Raw genomic sequence first — 20546 nt, forward strand, 5'->3', positions numbered from 1 at the left:
GGTTGCTCCCATATCTTAGCCATTGTAAATCATGCTGCAATAAACATAAGGGTGTATATATCTTTTCAAATTCGTGTTTTGGTTGACTTTGGATAAATACCCAGTAGTGGAATTACTGGATCATATAGGGTGGTCCTTTAAAAATGGCCCTCGGGGCAGGCCCTAACCCCTACGTTGACCACTGGGCACAGGCTGAGCTGGAAAGGGGAAGTGGTCCTGGGTGAGGCGGTCTCTTTAGGCCACGGCAAGCCCTGAAGATGCCGCTGTGCGCTGCCGGCTGCCAACATTCCCAGCAGCTGGGGTACCGCACACCACGTCCTGACGGGAGGGCCGGGCAATGAACCTCAGCATCCCCCACGCTGACGTGCGCAGTAGACCTTTCTGCCTTGGCCACCTGTTCGGATCCTTCCCGTTCTCTAAGATCTGCAGAGTATAATATTTAAGGGTATAGATTTTGAAGTCTGGCTGACTCCTGTTCAGATCCTATTTCTGCCATTCACTGGACAATACTTATAGATCATACTTCCCAGGCTGCTCAAGGCACGAAGGGTACAAAAGTGATAACATCCCTGCCTCTGGAATTTTTATTCCAGGGGTGTCAGGGGGACATAATTTAAAAGTACATATATCAAATTTGTGAGATATATATATAGTTATGATGTACATTGTGATATACATTATATATAATGATTAGTGACGTGGAAAAAATTGAGTGTGGGGGGTATGGGAAGGGCGGGAGGATTGTTTTGTGTGGCGGTCAGGGGAAGGCTTCCCTGAGGAGGTCGCTTGAGCAGAGACCTTTATTCTTTTTATTTATTTTTTTATTTTTTTTTTAAGGATTTTATTTATTTGACAGAGAGACACAGCGAGAGAGGGAACACAAGCGGGGGGAGCAGCACTCAGAGGGAGAAGCAGGCTTCCCGCGGAGCAGGGAGCCCGGTGCGGGGCTCGATCCCGGGACTCTGGGACCATGACCTGAGCCGAAGGCAGACGCTTAACGACTGAGCCACCCAGGCGCCCCGAGCAGAGACCTTTAGAGGGAAAGGTGTGGCTGGCAGAGATCGGGGGAGCGTGGCTTTTAGGCACAGGAGCTGCCGTGCAAAGGCCCTGAGGAAAGAGTGTGCTGGGAGGGTTCAGGTGGGGCGGTGTGGGGGAGGAGGAGGGGGGAGGTGCCTGCGGAAGGGGGCAGGAGTAGGAGATAAAATCAGACAGGTTTATAGGAAATGTCACAGTAGGCAAATCTATGACAGAAAGCAGGGTGCCGAGGCAGGGAGAGGGGAGACTGAGGAGTACGGCTACTGGAAGCAGGAGTTCTCTTTGAAATGATGAAAATGTTCCAAAATCCACTGCGAGGATGGCTGCAAGCCATATTGGACATATTACGTAAACCGTATATATGTGAATTAAATCTGCAAAAGCTATTTTAACAATCAGAGCAGCGACTGAAAGGAGGCCGGGTCGTGCAGGGCCCGTGGGACGTGCAGACGGCTGCTTTTCCTCGGATGGGGAGCACTCCTGGAAGGTTTTAAGCAGAAGGGTGACGTGATTTACATTTGGAACCATCCTCTCTGCCCTGTGTTGTGAAGAGGCTGAAGGGCGCAGGTGCGGAAGCAGGGAGACAGGAGGGAGCTTTCGGCAATAATCCAGGTGGGTGGGGCTGGGGCCACCGGCAGGGGCTGGAAGCGGGAGTGGGTGGTCGTGGTTAGACACGCTTTGGTGGTGGAGCCGACAGGTGCCGAGGGGATAGCTGGGTATGGGTGTGTGAAAGAGAGGAGTCAGCTTTTTAGTCCCAGCTGGTAGAGGGAAGTCACCGTTAACCAGGATGAAGACAACCATGGGGGCGACACATTTGGGGTCATATATTGAAGATTAAGAAGTCCAGTAGAGATGGTGCATAGGCAGTTGGGAGTTGTGTCCAGAGCTGAACATATTCATGGAATTAAGTCTGGAGACTGGTTGAGAGCCAAGGGAGGAGTGAAGACACAAGTCACGGACAAGTGTCTGAACCTTTGAGCCCTAGTTTCCCAAACTTTGGAAGGCCTACCCTGCACGGTGGTAGGGAGTGTTGGCAGATGCACGGTGCCTCAAGTGCTCGGTGGATAGTAGCTGCCTCCCACTGCCTGTTTGATCTCAGAGCTCCTCAGGCAGACTTATTGTCTGCTCAGGGTCTTCAGCCTTATTATTTAACTACTTTACGCAGCTCAGAGCTGAGCGCAGACTGTGAACCTGCCACTCTGCTAAGAACACCAGTGACTTCAAGACCCTGTCTCATGCATTCTACCCTCCAAGGATGTACTTTCCAGTGGAGAAAACTGAAAACCCAATCAACCGAAGGATAACATATGCCAAACGAGAGGGCTGTAATGGGTGCAACGCTGGGCTGGGGGTAGGAAGGTGTTCACTCAGACTGGGGATATTTGTGAGGATCTCACTAAGGAAGCAGAACATGAGCTGGAGCTTGAGAGCTGAAAAGCAATGCATTGGGGAAAAATAAAAGGGATATGTTGGGGTGAAAAATGGGGGTGGAAGGGAGGGCAATCCAGGCAGACATGGCAAGAGCAGAACCATAGGCGTCCTTTATGGGGGGAAGCACGGCATTCAGGGGGACGGGACAGAGGGAGCTCAGATTGGCTCGAGTTGGATGGGAGGAGTTGGCAGAGGACACTCCGTTTTACAGGTCTGCACCCCTGGGCACATCCTGAGTCATCTGGTTACCTAGAACTGCTCCCCTCTGAACCCAGGCCCGGGGCCTTTGGTTTTCTAACTCTTTACCCTATCAATCAGCTCACCAGCTTCATCGAGACTGTCATTTTCCGCCCGTCTAACCATGACCTTCCAACCACCTCTTGTCCCCCTCCCCCCCCACCTGTGGTTCCTTCACTGCAGCCCATCTCTTACTAGCCTCTTCAACTGATTTGCCTCTTTGGCTTTCTACTCCATCATCTTATAAACTCCCAATCCTGGTCATTTCGAAGACCTCTTTCTCTGCTCTTTCAGGGCGTGGAGGTGGCAGACAGCAGTTCCTTACTGCCTATCACAGTAGCTTTGAGTCTGCTGCCCCCAGTCTCGGCTGGGGTTTTAGTAGGAGCAGTGGTCCATTCTTGCACACATCCTCAGCCAGCTAAGTTTCCCATCTTCCACTGCCTGACAAGCTGGCCGTTGAGCCCCCCGGGAGACGTGGTCTGAGGGAGAGCAAGACAAGAGGGCCCAAGACAGGGGCCACAGTCTTTTTATAACCTGCTGTCACAACTGGCAAACCATCCCCTCTATAGCAGTCTGTGTGTTAGAAGTGAGTCCACAAGTCCGGCCCCCATTTAAGGGGAGGGGCTGACCCGAGGGCACGCGTACCCAGAGGCCGAGGTCACCGGGAACGGTCTAGAAACTGCCTACCACGACTTCCCCACTCCTTGCCACGTTCCTCCTCCCCTCCTGAGCTGGTTCTCAGTGTGTACCAGCGCTCCCGTGCTCTCCATCCAGCTCGACCGTTGGTTGTTCCAGGGGCTCCTTCCCCTCAACCAGAGGGCGGGTTTGGAAATCTCCTGAGTTAAAAAATAAGCCTTTCCTCCACCTTGATCTGTGACCCCTGGCCTCTCCTCCTTCCCCTGCGGCTCTTCTTGAGAATGTGACCTTTCTTCCCTGCATTCACTTCCACCTCCACAGCTCTCTCCGCTAAGGTCATCCTAAATGCCAGGTCACAGGGCTACCTTTCGATCCTTTCCTTAGCTGACCTCCACAGTATTTCATGCTGACAGCTCTCCTGTTCGGCGGCTCGGGCCTTGCAGACTGCGCATTCCCAGGCCCCCTCTTTCTGCACTCACCGCCCGGTCTGAGATTGCCCGGCTTTACCCACACACTTTGGCTTCGCTCCCGAATTCCCACACCGAGCACTCCCAGCCCCTCTGCGTTCCGATGCCTGCTGTTGGGGCAGTGAATCTTGGTCGTCCACCTCTGAGGGGAAGGAAACACACTTCTTGGCCTTGTTTAACTATGCTTCAGTCTGCCTGGAGCCCCCCTTCTGAGCTGGCAGGAAATCAATCTCAGTAATTGTGGAATGCCCGCCCTTCCACCCCGGGGGGTAGTCACAATCGGCTCCTCCCATGAGGCCCTTCTAGGCAGAGCCATTGCTCTTTGGTTCCGGCCGATCGTTGCTGAGATGTTCCCTGGTCCCACCACATGGTCCCTTCAGGTCCAGTGCCCTCGCTGCTTTGCGATCTTTGGCAAAGTGAGTGCTCCTGGCCCTGGAGTCCAGCCTTCCAAACGACACTGATCAATTGCCCTCTCTCGAGACTGACACAGAGCAGCGTCCAGACCTCAGCCCTCGGGTACCTGATATGCCCCCTCTTCTCAGCCCCAGCGGCCAATCTGTGCTCTTTCATGAAGCTCGCACAGCCCCCACCCCAGGCCACCAAGCACAGACAACCAGCCTGCAAAAACATGTCAGGAAAGGGAGTCCTACAGGCCTGACCGCCTGTTTGGAATGCAGGCGATGGAAAAGTGCAGCAAACAAAACCTACATTAATATTACTGAGAGTTTGGCAGTGGTTTCAACAAATAGCACTCTCTCCCTCGTGAGTCTGTAGGAGACAGATGGAGATCAGAACATTCACTTTACTACGAAAAAAGGTGATTGGAGGCCATGGGTTTGGGTTTGCTCCAAGTGGCTAACTCTCCAGACCAAGCCGCTGCAGTCCCAGGGGAGCCACTCAGCGTGTGGCCAGCCTTGAGGCCCCAGGGGGCAAGGCTGCGCTCAGTTCCTTCCCCTGTGCTGATTGATCAGATGAGCCACCCCCTCCCTGTGTCTGTAGTGGGAGGACCCCTCTCATGAGGCTAGCTGCCCCTTCACAGATATTTCTAAACACAACCCTGCCACACCGTGAAATCCAGACATCCAGACAGGGCGTCCCTCCTGGGCTCCGGGCCAGTGTTCCCCACTGTCTATCCTCCAGGACCCATCTCCCTGCCTCTGCCTCTCCCATCCCCCAGGTGGCAGGATTCTGCCTACATTTCCCGCTGCTGCTTCTACCTTTCCCTGAAAATGCACCCAATACTCCTTTCAACACGCCCCTACAACAACATAAAATAGCCAGAACTTTTGTCCTTTGCACTTGAGGTTTTCTCTTGCCGCCCTCCCACCTCCCCCAGCTTGCTGTCTGCCTGGACAACTCCTAACTGCCCTACAACATCCAAACCCAAGGTCATTCCTCCCTGACGCCATCTGTGCTCCCACCGTGCAGTGTAACCCAGATGTGGGCCAGCTTCCCTGCTCGTCTGCGGCGTCCTTCTGTGTAGGGGCAAGTTTAATTCTTGGGTGTGTCCAGGATGCCTAAGTCGATGCCTAGTGGGTATGAGGGGCTCAGGAAATACTGAGAAATGAACGGGCTTCTGGCTCCTGTCTCCCACTGGCCCCATCAGATTAGCCTTGTCAAACCGATGTCCTCCTCCCCTCCTTCCCCCCCTTCCCCGTCCCCTTCACCTGGTGACCTTGTTGCCGCTAATTGGCTCAGAGCTCACAGGGAATTTAGTGGTGCTTTCCCTCTGGTGCGCTCAGCTGGAGGCAGGCGGTGAGTGGGCCTTGCTGGAGGAGCGGCTGCTTTGTGCAACCTCAGGGCCTCCTGCAAATCAGACTCACTCGCCTTCACTTCCTGTGCTCAGGGAGATTAGATACGGCCTAATCAACGTCGATTGTTTCTTCTTTTCTTAATATTTGAAACTACCCAGTACCAGTTGCCATCCTAGTGGGTGGCTTTCAGAAATCCCCTCTTTTCTGGTGTTTGACTTCTTTTGAGTTTCAAGAAACCAATCTATTTGGAAAGAACCTGCACTTAGAAGTTCTTTGAATTGCTGAGCAGCCCTGGTGGCAGGAAGTGACTTGGGATCTGGGTTAGACGGGCTGGTCTCGCTCCCAGGGGAGGTGGGAGTACTAATGAGGGTTAGGGGCAGCTGGGTCTGCGAGCGGCTTTGGAGCACCGCTGTGGCCGGGTTTACGGCTGCAGTCTGATCTGACATCAGAGGAAGGCTGTTCAGGCCGCAGAGTGAGCAGGGCGCATGGCTGGTGCACCCACTCTGCTGGGTGCTCTGGGCCCTGGGCTGGCAGGGACAGCCTTGATGGGCTCTCCTCTCAGCCTCACCTGTGCTCACCTGTAAGCGGACTGAAGACCACGCCAGTAAAGCTCTTTCACAATTAAAGGTGTCTTACACACTTTCTCCAAATAAAACGTCTGTTGTGAGAAGTATTTTCCGAGACAGGCTTGGTGGCCCGGCAAGAACCACTTACCTGCACATCATTGCATGGGAGGTAGAGCTCAGTCCTTTCGTTGCCTGGGGAGACCAGCACTGGCTTTCTTCCTGGGTTCTTCTGATGTGTTTTAGGAGAAGGGGGCGCCCACTGGGGGTCAAGTGCCACGCATAGTGGCATGATTTGTTACTTTGTGTAACCCTCCTAATGCCTCACGGTTTTTTTTTTTTTTTACTGAACTCCACTATGTGCCAGGAGCTTCTGGATTGTCTCTCTTAATCCATTTAGCAACTCTTCAAGGTAGGTTCTATTACAATCCCCACTTTTTCAGAAGAGAAAACACGCCCAGAGAAATGAAGTAATTTTCACAACTTCTCACAGTTAAGTCAGTGAGAGCAGGAATCTGAGCCGAGGCAGTCTGACCACGGAGTCTCTTAACCACTTCACTCTACTTCCTCTCCTATGAAGTAGGTACTGGTAGTCCCACCTCATGCATTAGGAACCTGGAACCCAGAGAGTTTAAGCAACTTGCCCAAGGTCCCACAAGCAGTTGGAGACACAGCTGAAGTCTGTCTGTTCCAAAGCCCACAACGTTCTCTTACTGCCTGCTGGGTAGAAAGTCAGAAAGTTCTGTATGTCTTCCTTTTAAAAAAGGAAAAACTCCTCCTCCTCCTTCTTCCCCATTCCTGATTTCTGCTCCCCAGAGGGAGTTATTTTCAACTTTCTAAGACTTTTCTCCTGTTATTTCTAAAGCATATGCCTACAGTACTCTAGACTATTCAGTTTTAGATATTTTCTACTTATTACCACCAAAAATGAGGATTTCACTCTCTTCCACCCTCTTTTCCCTCCCTCACCCCACTTCTCAGTGTAATACAATTGGGGGCTAGTTCAATATTCTCTACTGATATTATTATGACTATGTGAATATTCACAACTGAGCCATGTGATATACTCTGGTTACATTTCATTTTCATTTAGCTTTTTCATTTCCCTGAAATTAATGTGTCATTTTAAAAAAGTTTACTTGTCCTCAACCTCTGAGAGCAACGTTAGTATCCTCTGACTATGATTGAGCCTATTAGATATACCTTCATTTTCAGTTTTCTTGCTGATAGCTCTCCTGGATCCATTTTCTTTCTGCTCCAACCTAGACTGACGGCTAAGGAATGCTACACAGATGTTATTCTGGGAGAACCTGTCCGTCCATCCCATTTGTAGAACCTTGGCAATCTGTTGGAATACTTTCATGTTGCAGCTTCCCTTGGAGGTTTGAAGGGCAAGCGTCTCAGATGGGAGAAAACAAAGAGAGCAGGGTTGAGTGCCACTTACACAGATGGAAGTGGCTGAGCAGGGCTAGAACTGGGCTTTCCCTGCAGCCTGGCACAGATGACCATTGTTACTGGAGGTAACAATGTAGATTCCATCCATGTTGTCATGAATGGCAAAATCTCATTATTTTTTATGGCTGAGTAATATTCCATTCTGTCTCTCTCTACACACCACACACACACACACAATCACATCTTCTTTATCCATCTATCAGTGGACACTTGGGTTACTTCCATAGTTTATTGTAAATAACGCTACAATAAACATGGTGCATATATTGTTTTGAACTAGTGTTTTCATTTTCTTTGGGTAAATGTCCAGTAGTGCAATTACTGGATCATATGGTAATTCTATTTTAATTTTTTGAGGAATCTCCAAACTGTTTTTTTCAGTGGCTGCACCAGTTTGCATTCCCACCAACAGTGCACAATGGTTCCCTCCCCCCTCCACACACACCCTTGTCAACACTCGTTTCTTGTGTTTTTTAGTTTAGCCATTCTGACAGGTATGAGGTAACATCTCACGGTAGTTTTGATTTGCATTTCCCTGATGATGAGTGACGTTGAGCATCTTTTCACGTATCTGTTGGCCATCTATGTCTTCTTTGGAAAAATATCAATTCGGGTCCTCTGCCCATTTCTTAATTGAATTACTGGGTTTTTTTCCCCCCTTTGGTGTTGAGTTGTCTAAGTTCTTTATTTTGGATATTAACCCCTTATCAGATATATCATTTGCAAATAACTTCTCCCATTTCATAGGTTGCCTTTTTGTTTTGTCGATTGTTTCCTTTGCTATGTAAAGACTTTTTAGTTTGGTGTAGTCCCATTAGTTTATTTTTGCTTTTTGTTTCTCTTGCCCGAGGAGACATATCTGAAAAATGTTGCTAAGGCTGATGTCCAAGAGATTACTGCCTATGTTTTCTTCTAGATTTATGGTTTCAGGTCTCACATTTAAGCCTTTAATCCATTTTGAGTTTATTTTTGTGTATGGTGTAAAGAAGTGGTTCAGTTTCATTTTTTTTTTTTTTTTTTTTTTTTTTTTGCATGTGGCTGTCCACTTTTCCCAGTACCATAGAATTTTCTAAACGAGCAATTTATGCACTTGAGTGACACTTGGTTAATAAGGTATATTCGTCCTTCAGTTTACCCCCAGTCCACCCTCTAGGGATTGAGGACATTCCTTCGCCAGGTGAGGTCAACTGACCAATACTAAAATAAATACCAACCAAATGTCCCAATTCTTACTCTGATTTTTGGCTTCTACATTTTTTCTTTATTATCAATTGATACAAAGGTTTTGTTTTGTTTGGGTTTTTTTTTTGGTAAGATTTTTCCTTGGGAGAAATGAGTATCTATCTGTACTTCACCTACTTCTCTCCTATGCCTTATGCTGTCCTTTCAGTACTATTTTGCTAGAACAGTTTGCATCCTAGTACAGATAGACTGAATAAAGAAAGATGATACAAGTTTGAAATGAACTTTTGGAGAGAGAACATCTAATGCAGTGTATTTCAAACTGTAGGTCTTGACTCAGAAGAGGTTATGAATCCTTAGTGAAATCACTAGCGCTTAAAAATAACCTTTATCACACTTAGTAAGGAAAGCATTTTTTGTGTGTGAAATTTAATTATATATGTGCATATGTACATACATAAATTATATATATACACACATTCATGTATGTATGTATACATGTGCTGGCTTGCAATATAAAATGTATTTCTTACTAAACATTACAGTTGAAAAGGTTTGTAAAATGTATCTTAATGATTTTCAGTGAGTTTTGCCTCTGCAATTTAGATCCTTCATCAGGTGTCTCTTCTAGACAATCAAATTAAAAAAAACCAACCAACCAAACAGGACTTTGTTCTCTTCTTGAGCATCTTCTGAGCACCCACTGCATAAAGATTCTTGGGTAAAGGTTACTACTCTCAAACCTACAACCTCTTTAGGGGAAACAACTGAACAGTATGCAAGTTAGAATAATTGAAATATTAAAAGGTAAAAAATAACATGTTAGGAAGGTAGGGTGATTTACTCTGGCCAGGTTATCAGAAGGCTTTATGCAGCCATTAGGCCCCAAAAGTCAGCAATTGGAGACTGGCAAGTAAGGGTTGAGAAGTATGCTATTTTGTGGACTAGTAAGTAAAAGTTTGGCTGGATCATATAGTTGGAAAGATAGTTTTTAGAACACGTGCTTTAAAAGCAGTAAATTCTATTTTGGGGGCGCCTGGGTGGCTCAGTTGGTTAAGCGACTGCCTTCGGCTCAGGTCATGATCCTGGAGACCCGGGATCGAGTCCCGCATCGGGCTCCCTGCTCGGCAGGGAGCCTGCTTCTCCCTCTGACCCTACTCTCTCTCTCTCTCTCTCTCTCTCTCTCTCATTCTCTCTGGCTCAAATAAATAAATAAAATCTTTAAAAAAAAAAAAAAAAAAAAATTCTATTTTGCCTTAATACCTTCATGCATTGGCATCCATAAAGCACCTGCTAATTTAAAACATTTCAGCATGAAAAGAAAAAAAAAACATTTCAGCACAGTGTGATAATTCTGTTAAAGTTCTAGAAGCCCTTCTGTCATCCATAGCTCAATAAATAGAGGAGCCTTTGCTAATGAGCTTAATGTCAAATGTGTTTCCATTGGTGCCATGAATGTCTAGCCAATAATCTAAAATGATGTAGACACAGGTTATTTGTGAATTCAGTACTAGTATTCAAGATATGTGGATTGGCTAAAAACAAATCACTGTTAAACTAACAAGAATGTAATACTCTGTAACTTGTACTTCTGTAGATAGTACCCAAGGCCTGATTGCTAAATGCACCTCTGTCCAGTCATTAGTAGAGAATTCCGGTCCCCTTTTGTTGACCAGAGTGACAGATTTTGCCCCCAGTACTCGAGGCAGATGCCACCATGTGCTACTGCTTGCCAATGTTTAATGTTGGTGATACAAATTGAGTATGAGCTTTGCTTTCATATTCAGCAGATACTGGGTACCATTATCTGCTAGAAAGAGTCTGGGTGGTAAATGACCAAATTGGCTGTCAGTTTGAGAAATAACTAAGGTATCTTGAGTTACTCCCCAATAATATCAATCATCAACACCTATTTAGCAAAGCAAGTTTATTTGATTACTTATTCCAGACAAGCGAGGCTTGTGTGTACAACTAAGACAATCCAAATAAAAGGCAGGAAATATTAGTATGAACTACACAAACAGCTATCTAGAAAGGAACAGCAGCTGCAGCATTCATTTTACATAATACTGTGGAGTGATGTAGCACCATGTACCTCAAAGATCTCCTAAGTACTTTATAAGGTAATTACGTAAGTCTTTGCTAAAATGCAGCAGTAGCTTAAAAACTGTAGCAAGTCCGATGATAATCTTCTGTTCAACTAACTTCAAATATAAAATTTTACCAGAAAAATCCAGAAAAAATGGGGAATTTGGGAAGGATCTGATCTTGTACAATTCTTTCAAGAAATCCAAAGGAATTTGAGACCTGTTTTCTTCCATCATCTGTACTACTTACCACTATCATCATGACCTAAATTCTAAGTTCTGGGAGATTTAGTAGGTAGGTATTTAAACACACACACACATATTATTTTTTAAAACTAAAGTTCTATTTATTGGTCTGTTCAGTATGTTCTGCTCTGAACCACAAACATGAAGGAACAAGAGAGAACTTTAATGCTACTGAAATCAAAGGATTAGGATCCTTAATGATTCTAATGACCATTCTAAGCTATCTACTCTGATCAATCTTAGGTTGAAACTTGTTAAAGTTTGACCCTGTTAATGAATCTAAGTAAACATGAGGACATTTATAAATTCGATAGTAAATATTTTTTTAAATACTGGTTAAGGTTCATCTGCAATATATAAAGAAACTCAAGAGAGAAATTTGGTGTTCCAGAATCGTCCAACAGCCCACTTTACTACTTAGAGCCCTAGTACATTTTTAGAAATGTATCACAGAAAAATCTTACGGAAAAAACCTTGGGAGTCTGGGATTATTCAATCTTGCAAAACTGTGGTTCCTAACAATGCCCCATCACCCCCTTTCTTTAAAAAAGGGTCATGAACCACTTTGAAAAGTTGATGAGATTTATGAATCCGCCCCTCCCCCAAAAGCATATAAATAAAAATTTCTTACATACATTTGCAAAGGATTCCTCCCAAAGGCCCATGATCCCCAAGTTAGGAATTCCTACTTCAAAGCTGAGGAACACAGAATAAGGTCAGCCCATGTGGACACTGTCCATCTTCACTTTATTGCTACTGTAGTCAAGTACTGACTCTTGTAGTCAAGATTGTTGCCTTAAGACACCCATTGTAAGCACCAATAGTCTTAAAATTCATTCTGCTGCCCTAATTTTTACAAGGTTTTAAGCCATGCACCCCCTCAAATGAGTTAAGCCCCTCAGATTTAAGCTAGCAATTATCTTCCTTTGATATACACTATTCTTCAGAGCCAGTCCTGAACACTGAGATTAAAATTTAATACCCTTATGAAAATGAACATATGTCTACATATTGGAGGTTATTTGACTTTATAAAATATATTTCTAGTATAGTTTCAAACTCGAAGTCACATTTCTATTTATCTAGTGCCTCTGAATATAACATACAATCCCAGACCATAACTTCCCCTTTTACTTACTTGGAACCAATACAATGGAGCTCTCCTCCTACAGTCACAAAATGTACTGAAAGTTCTACCTACTGTTTAGGATAGGAAACACTTCATTTCTGATCAAACCCACCATCTCAAAAGCATCTCATCAACTCCCCATTAACCAAACAGGTTGAAGAATGAGATCCTCGAGGTGTCTAACACTGAACCATTTGGCTATGTCTCAACCCCATGCTGAAAGGACCTTTAAAACAAGAGAAAATGACTATACTGGGGTACAGGGTTAAGCCTGTAGCTTTCTTTTATTAAAAATTCCACTAGTCACTCCAAAGAATCTGTTTAAAAAGGAGGGTAAACAATTCTTAGAGAGACCCTGAAGACTGATAATCGAAGGGGAAAATAGGTTATTAAACACAGAAATGCAAACATATCACATATATAAAATTTACTCAAATCTAAAGAATTTTTCAAAGTCTGAAGTCAGGTGACAGTTATTTAGTCCTTTCAAAATCATTTGCTCGAAGAGTATTTATAGAACAAGTCTTGGAATAGCTGAATAAAGGAAGAGCTAAAAGAGCTTTCCAACCGAGCTACAACTTGGTTTATAGATTTCATTCTTGTCTTTTGCTATGTAAAAAGTGAATAATTGAACAATCATTACTTTTTCCTTGCTCTTCTAAGTTTTCCTTTGTACGAGTTAAATGCTAGAATTTCCATTTCAGAAACCTAGGGATCAGGGAACAGGCGTGGGTGAAGGATACTGCTCTCTGACAATCACAATTCCAAGCATTTCAACTCAGTGGTAAGGGGCTTGCAAGAGAGTATGGACTATTACTCCTTAGGCTAAATGAGTCCCACGAGTCCTATAACATATACAACCAAGTATTTTCCCTGCACTATTCAAATGTACCCTTTTGTGTTTTTCCTACCAGAACCTACTAAACTGCCGAGTGAAAAGCTGAAGAAGGTAATAAATACTAGCATTCCTGGCTGTCCAATCTATACATTTTCATTTTAAGAATAATTCAAGCATAATCCACATTTAAAAAATTAGACTAAAGAGAGACAGTAAAGGTTTTAAAGTTTTCTCTTTGAAAAGATGGTATCTTACAGTACATACAAAAATACTCTGAAAATACATACGACTTCATTTACAAAACACTGAATCAACATATTACAAGAAGAATTACATGGTTATGGATTTTAATAAACTGAGCATGCGTTCATGAAACTTAAAAAATATTAAGAAATGCATTGAAAAAAGCAGTGTAAAAAAAGACAACTCATAGTTAAATAAAAGTTACAAAGGTCCTGAGCCAATTAATGGTTGGTAACAATGTCATTCAAAAATGCCTTTAGGTTTCCATAAAATCCACTGCTTATTTCTGCATGCCTAGTCCATGAAGAAACTGTTTGAAGTTGTGGGGTAAGTAATGGCCAAGAACTACCATGCTAAGTTAATTTTACACCTCAAAAATACAAGTTTGCCATACTTCAAGGTATCTTATTGTTGGTGCTGGAATGAATTGCTCCTCAGTAAAAAATACCAGTCAACTAACAAGAATGGCATGAGCTAGGATATGTAACAATTTCACCATTCATATACTGACTTTCAGTATCTTGGTTATATTTTGATTCTTAATAAAGATGCACATTTCAAAGGCCTCCATGGGAGGCAAAATATAGAGAATTTATGGTGCCCAACTCTTATGTAATCACTGGACTAATCCTCCCTGGTAACTATGCAACATTTGGACAGAAAGGCACAAAAAAATAAAAATTTAAATATTCCATGTGCCATTCTGGAAAAAAATAATTTAAATCAACAGAATAGACAATAAGTACATCTACACAAATGAGGAAAGCAGAAAAGATACCTCACATTCATTTATCTCAGGTTTCACAAAGTGGCTTCAATGCTAAAGTAAATGTGTTAACATTTGAAAAATTACAAGACAATTTTTTTGTGTGTTTTCAACTTTTTCAGTTCTATACAATGATTATAACATAAGACTTAAAAAAAAAAGTAGTTCAGGACTTGTTTTATCCGTGTCCAAAGAGCCAAGAACTGGTTCCCACAACAGAGAAACAAGCATCGAAAGTTAAGGCAGTAAAACCTCCAACGCAAAGCCATAATACTGTAGATGACAATTTGATAGCAGGTGATCCTCACAGAAGTGTATGTAGCAATCAATGAGAGAATGCTACGGCATCTGCAGGTCAAAGTGTGAGAGTTCAAAAACCACTTCAAGGTCGTTAGTCCGATGACTGAAACTTTCACCTTACTTTACGTACGACAGCCACTTCTATTTTAAAGAGTGGCTGCATCTACGCCACTAAATGATTGCATATTCACTTAAGTAAGGAGGCACTGCTTTTACCGATTAAGGGTCAGTCGAATGGAATTTTTGATGACTCGGATGTTATTTGCTGGAACTGGAGATGATGAATCTGGTAGTTCTTTACTGGGTAGTCTCTATTAGAAAGGAGTAGAAACAAAGAAGGAAAAGCAAATATATATTATCAAGTCCCAACTAGAAATTGGTCACAAACTGAGTTTTCCTCCAAATCCCTTAAGCTCTTAAACACGTGTGTTAGATATTTTCTTCCAATGTTCACAGACATTTCCTTCTTTTGGGGACTTTTTTATACAGTTGGAGGTGAAAAGCAGAGGTACAGGGAAAGGGTCCAAGTGGGGGAAGTGTATGTATAGGAAAAAGGACTTTGTTAAATTACTCGCCACTTCTGGAATGAGAAATGCAAAACAACATAGTCCTCCTCAAAGTCAGGCAATGGTAAAAAGAAGTAGGAAGAGCAGGGTCACTAAGCAGGAAACTCTTGGGGTGCTAAGGTGAAAAATGGGTGTGTTACAGAGGAAAACTGGATATTCATTTAGTTTCTGTAATACATTCATGGAAATGAACACTGTAAACCCCACTTGTGAGATACTTTTTTCAGGAAAACTGACTTTGTACCCAGACGAGGTTTTTTCAGTGATGGTGAAATTCAGGGGTGTCTAGATGAGGGTTTCTGAGGATACTAAAGAGGACTATATAATGAAGGCAAATGCTGAGCTCTAAACTACAGACAGCTGTGTGATGGAAGCAGTGTGCGGAGTTAATTCCCCTCCTGTGTTACCTTAGCTAAACCTGTATCCTACCCATGGCCATTCAAAACACATGAAAAATTTCAGACATACATAGAAGTGGAGAATAGGACAATGAAGACTTCAGTGCCACAACCAAGACATTATTAAAATTTTGCTCCATTTGTTAGGTTTATATCCTTGCCCTTTATACTTGAAATATTTTAAAGCCAGACCCAGGCATGTCATTTCATGCTTTCATACTTAATATCCATATCAAACTTTTTTCTTCCATTATCATCTATAGTTATACACCCATATTTTTTGTAAACCACTCTTTATGTTAAAAGGAATTTTATGACTTCTACAACTAAAAGAAAGTATGATACTTTCTATTTGTTTTTAAAATGGCCAGTACATTGGAAGGAACCTGGCAGGGTGACAACTGATTGTGACAAGTACTTTATTTTTTAACAGGGCATGAAAACAAGCCATGTAAACTCTCAGAGAAGGGCTGTCTCTGATATATATACACAAGGCTGATTTTTGGGCACCTGCTTATTAACTTACCATGCTTAATAATACCATATTATTAGTTTCAGTGGTAATTCTTTGAAAAATAAATTTTTAAATTGAGGTTTAGGGGCTCTTTAGCTCATGTTTTAAGGGTACTTACATTTGGCTCTTCCAAAATATTAATAAGTACCAAGCCTAAGTTTTGATAGTAAGCAGTGGTGTACAACAAAAATAGACTATCAAGTGTTGGTAAGAAATTACTGTGCTGAGCACTAAACTTCTTTAAAAATAAACAAAGGCTGAACATTATCTGAATAAGTAGTGAAGTCTTAAACTACTTCCTCTTTTCCTCCCTTCTGAGGTACATATATTTAATGACCAGACACTGCTATTTCTACCCCAACTCCCAACTGCTGGTCTTTGAGGACAGGAACAAAATCTTACCATCCTGTTCTTTCACTCAGTGCAAGGATCTTAAGCTTTTTGTACCTGTAAATCACCTATGAATAAGACTTTGTTACCTTTTTGCGTGATGTATCAATAGTTGGAATAGGCATACATTCTCCTCCAATGGCATCCTAAAAACAGAATTATAGACAAATGAAAACTTTCCTTCCTTTGTATGCTTATTTCTACACAAAATAAAACACAACCCAAACTTCACAGACCTATCTAATCTGATTCACTTTCAAATATAGTACTTTTCCTGATACATGGCTCTTTGAAAGCAATATTTTGAGGCACACTATTAATATATTTACCATTGCTTTTCTTTTTCTGTCTTCAGGAGCACGTGATTCCTTAAACGTTGATTCGAGTCGAATAAACTAGAATATAAACATTAAAATGAATTGCTATTATTACCTATAAAAACCATACAATCTATACAAGCTTAGAAACTAGTGATAAGGCTTTCATCAAAACTATTGCAAACATGGGTTGGTGAGGGAAATGAATTTAGACTAAATTCAGCTGCCACCATTAACTTCTACAACTGGAGTGATCTTTTATGGTTAAATCAATTCAGATGATAACGAAGTAGTCTTACCACCACCTACTGGAGGCAGAAGACATCAACATTGTAACATAATAAATATGATTAGTTACCAATAATGACTTCTGTAAGTCAAGGGGAAACTTAGACCAATCATTTAAGTTTTCAGATCTATTACTGATTTGAATTAGGACGAACAATCAGTATTATTCCTTCAGGGTTTGGGCAAATTTTCTTATTAGTCAAATCCTAAAGGAGCACTAAGATAGCTATGGAGAATTGTGTATTTCTTTAGTGCTAGTTTAACTTAAAAAAAAAAAAAAAACAAAAAACTACAGAATTACCACTATGTAGCTTTACCTTTTCTATGTCTTTCAACCTCTTAGAAGACCCATCTACGGATGGCGAATGGGATCTCTTGTGTGTAACATTCTTAGCTGACATTCCATTAAGATGTGGTTGTCCCTGGGCAGGGTTGTGGGGTGTTGGGATTCTAGGAATGACATTTCGTCCTACTACAGTAGGAATGGTGCACACAGCTGGGGGTGATACAGCTTTTACTGCAGAATCAACTTCTGAAAAGGAAAGAAAAATTCTAGTAATTAAATGTATACGTAGTAAAATCATTACTAACAAAAGTGCAGATACCTACTTGCACCAATGACTGGGATAGATAGTCCTTGTGCTGGTGGGACACTCAGTGGCTTTTCCACAATGACAGCAGCAGGCTCAGCATTATTCCTATTAAAAGTTTTGAATTATCATGAGTAATCTGTGTTACTTATTTAAAAACACTCAACATTCAGGATTATTTCTTTCAAGTACTCCTACTTTAACATTTCACTGAAGGAAGAGAAAATGGGAAGAAAAGCAGAGGACTGAGTAAAAACGGAGAAAAGAGAAAGCCTGTGCATTTCTGTGTACTGATCTAGTTCTACATCTTCATAAGCCTATCCCATGTCCCACAGGATTAGAACAAATTGTCAAGTATTTCAAATGACTAGCAACTGGTAAAATAAAATATATTAACAATTAAGCTAAGATACAGAAAAGTTTACATCATCCCCAAACTGAAGAATGAAAAGAAAATTCTGAAAAACAGACCTTTCTATTTCTCCTGAAGGAGGAATGTCCGGCTTGGAAGGTTTGTTTGCAGACACTGGGGAATTAAAAGGTGTTCCATTATCAGTGTCCCTGGAGCTATCCAAACAATTGCTATCTAGAGATGATCTTTTGGACTGTGGTCCACTTGAACTTCGACTAACATCAGAAAGACTTTGCTGAAAGAGGGGGAAAGCAGTTAGGATTTCAAAAAGCAAATGAAAATAATTACTGGTTTTAATTCTGAAGTACATAAAATGTATTTCGTGATTAATGAAGGGGAGATTTTAGTTCTAGATTGAATTGTATCTTTCTTTCCTTTTTATTCAATAGGTTTGGGAGCTGTGAAAAGTGCAAATCTGGTCCCAGCATCCTGCGTCTGAGTGGAACTATACACTGGAGAGTTAAGATTAAACTCACCTTTTTCTTCTTTTGAAGAATCTCTGCTGGAAGGTAGTGATGAAGTTGCTTTTTTTTAACATGAGTTGCTTCAATTTTCATTCCTTCCTTTAGCATGTTTATATTATTTGCCTGTCTGTACACTGTAACAATGTTAATATGTTAAATGGGCAACTTCTTCCTGAACTGAGAGGTCTGTTTTCTTTCTCTAAAATGCATACATTTGGTATCTCCCCATAATCTCACACACATACCAACCCTGCTTATAGAACAACTATTTCTCAAACATTTTCACCCTGTCACAATCCTATTTAAGTACCATTTAGGGGTGCCTGGATGGATGGCTCAGTTGGTTAAGCATCCGACTCTTGGTTTCAGCTTGGGTCATGATCTCAGGGTCATGAGATCAAGCTCGTTGTCAGGTGTGGAGCCTGCTTAAGATTCTCTCTCCCTGCCCCCTCCCTGCTAGTGTGCATATGCATGCAAGCTCTCTCTCTCTCCAGAGAAAAAAAATCTTAAAAAAAAAAAAAAAAAGTACCAACTAGTTTTCTCATGTCCAACTTCTAAGATTTTCCAATAATTCAATCTCATTAACAAAATAAATGCATGAAAAAAGTTTTTTCCAAATCCTGTTTTCTGTTATTTTCCCAAAAGGCAATCTTTCTCCTAATTACTTACCCAAGTCTAAGCTAATCCTTATACTAAATATCCAAGATACAATTCACGCTCTTCTCCATGAAGCTTCTTTTACTACGCTAATCATAGAATGTCAGACCGTTAGGAACTACCTAGAAATACATCCTTACTGTACAGGTGGGGAAATGATGCACAACAGCCCTGAACAACTTGCTGAGATTAAAATACACACAGCCCTAGAGTCCCTTCTAGTGCTTTTCACATCTTGTAAGAAAGTCAGTTTTATTAACACACAAATTATTTAATGTATGTTCAACTGTGAATACCAAATCAGATTATAAGCTTACTGAAGACACAGATAAGAGGCTTCTTTTGCACAGTAAGTACTGTGACATGTGGTAAATTATCTAATCTCTTGGGGGTCTCAGTATCTTTATCTAGAGAAGAATATTCTATAAATCTGTAATAGAGCTTCCCAACCTCCTGCTTTTGGAAAAATGAGCCCAAATTAGAATGGAAAAATTTATGTTTTCATTCCAGATTGCTTATAGAAGCATCACCAGGAGTACTTGTTCAACTTGCAGATTCTCTGGCTCCTCTCCCAGAGTGGGGGATTCACTGGTGCTGACGTGATGTACAGGAATCTGCATTTTCATGATAAATGTGAAAGCTAGTTTAGAAGAATTGAGAAAACTCAGATGAGCCAAGCCAAAAATATTAATAGTATGAATATACACTATTCCAGATTAAGACAACTCCAAATTTATAACAGATACATTAAGATATTCCAGAGAGGTGTCATTAGGGAGCTAGATGTGAAAGACACTCTTTCATTGATTCTGAAATATAATCAAGCTGTACCGTTAGTATATGTTAAAAAATTAAGAGTCAAGTCATCTTTATGATTGTGCTCCTATCTGTGCACGATGAAAATAAAAATCACCTGTATAAGTTTCTTTGTCTATTTTAAAACAGATAATACCATCATTTGGTACAAAGCTCAAACAGTACAAGGGCACTGAGTGAAGTCTCCTCGCCCCATCCCCTAGACACACCTGGTTCCTTGACCTAAAAGCACCCAGTTCTGCCTGCTTCTTTTTCTAAAACTATATAGCCTTCTAAAGAATGTATTTATAAGCAAACATGCACATATATATATATTTTTTACTTATTTATAGAAATGGTAGTGCACTATACATACTGTTCTGCAACTTTCCCCCCACTTAATGTCTTAGAGATGGTTTCACCATGCCTTTACTTTTTTAAATAGCAGCATAGGTTTTCATAATATGAATGTACCATATTCATTTAACCAACTGAAAAACAGAGCCAGCCAGATCCATGGCAGATGATACCATGTTACAGCTGAGGTTGAGAACCACGGCTCCATGATGACGAAGTCTTACCTGTATCAGTAAACGACTGTATATCATAGGTCAAGTCTATGTTAACACTTTCTGCATTTTCTACTCTCCGAAAAATTATTCCAAGGAACCACATTGATACGTAATTGTTGCTATAAAATAAAAATTTTAAATTTCCATTAATTTTTTTTTACAATTTTAGATGTTATTTGGTAATTCAAACTTGGCCTCTATGGAAGCATAAATA

At 41.8% G+C, this 20546-nt stretch overlaps 1 protein-coding gene across 1 annotated transcript in view; it reads right to left on the reverse strand.

Moving 5' to 3' along the window:
- Window positions 1-12789: 12789 nt before the first annotated feature.
- The window catches only part of PAPOLG (poly(A) polymerase gamma), a 30296-nt gene continuing 22539 nt past the window's right edge, over window positions 12790-20546 (reverse strand). Inside the window, exons 15-22 of the mRNA XM_021699054.2 lie at window positions 20342-20451; window positions 18321-18442; window positions 17904-18079; window positions 17452-17540; window positions 17160-17374; window positions 16567-16632; window positions 16327-16383; window positions 12790-14680 (exon numbers count right to left, since the gene is read on the reverse strand). Coding sequence (XP_021554729.1) covers window positions 14582-14680; window positions 16327-16383; window positions 16567-16632; window positions 17160-17374; window positions 17452-17540; window positions 17904-18079; window positions 18321-18442; window positions 20342-20451 — 934 coding nt within the window. The 3' untranslated portion in view covers window positions 12790-14581. The remainder of the gene's footprint in view (window positions 14681-16326; window positions 16384-16566; window positions 16633-17159; window positions 17375-17451; window positions 17541-17903; window positions 18080-18320; window positions 18443-20341; window positions 20452-20546) is intronic.

This window comes from Neomonachus schauinslandi, chromosome 10 (genome assembly GCF_002201575.2).
Source record: "Neomonachus schauinslandi chromosome 10, ASM220157v2, whole genome shotgun sequence".
Lineage (NCBI taxonomy): Eukaryota > Metazoa > Chordata > Mammalia > Carnivora > Phocidae > Neomonachus > Neomonachus schauinslandi.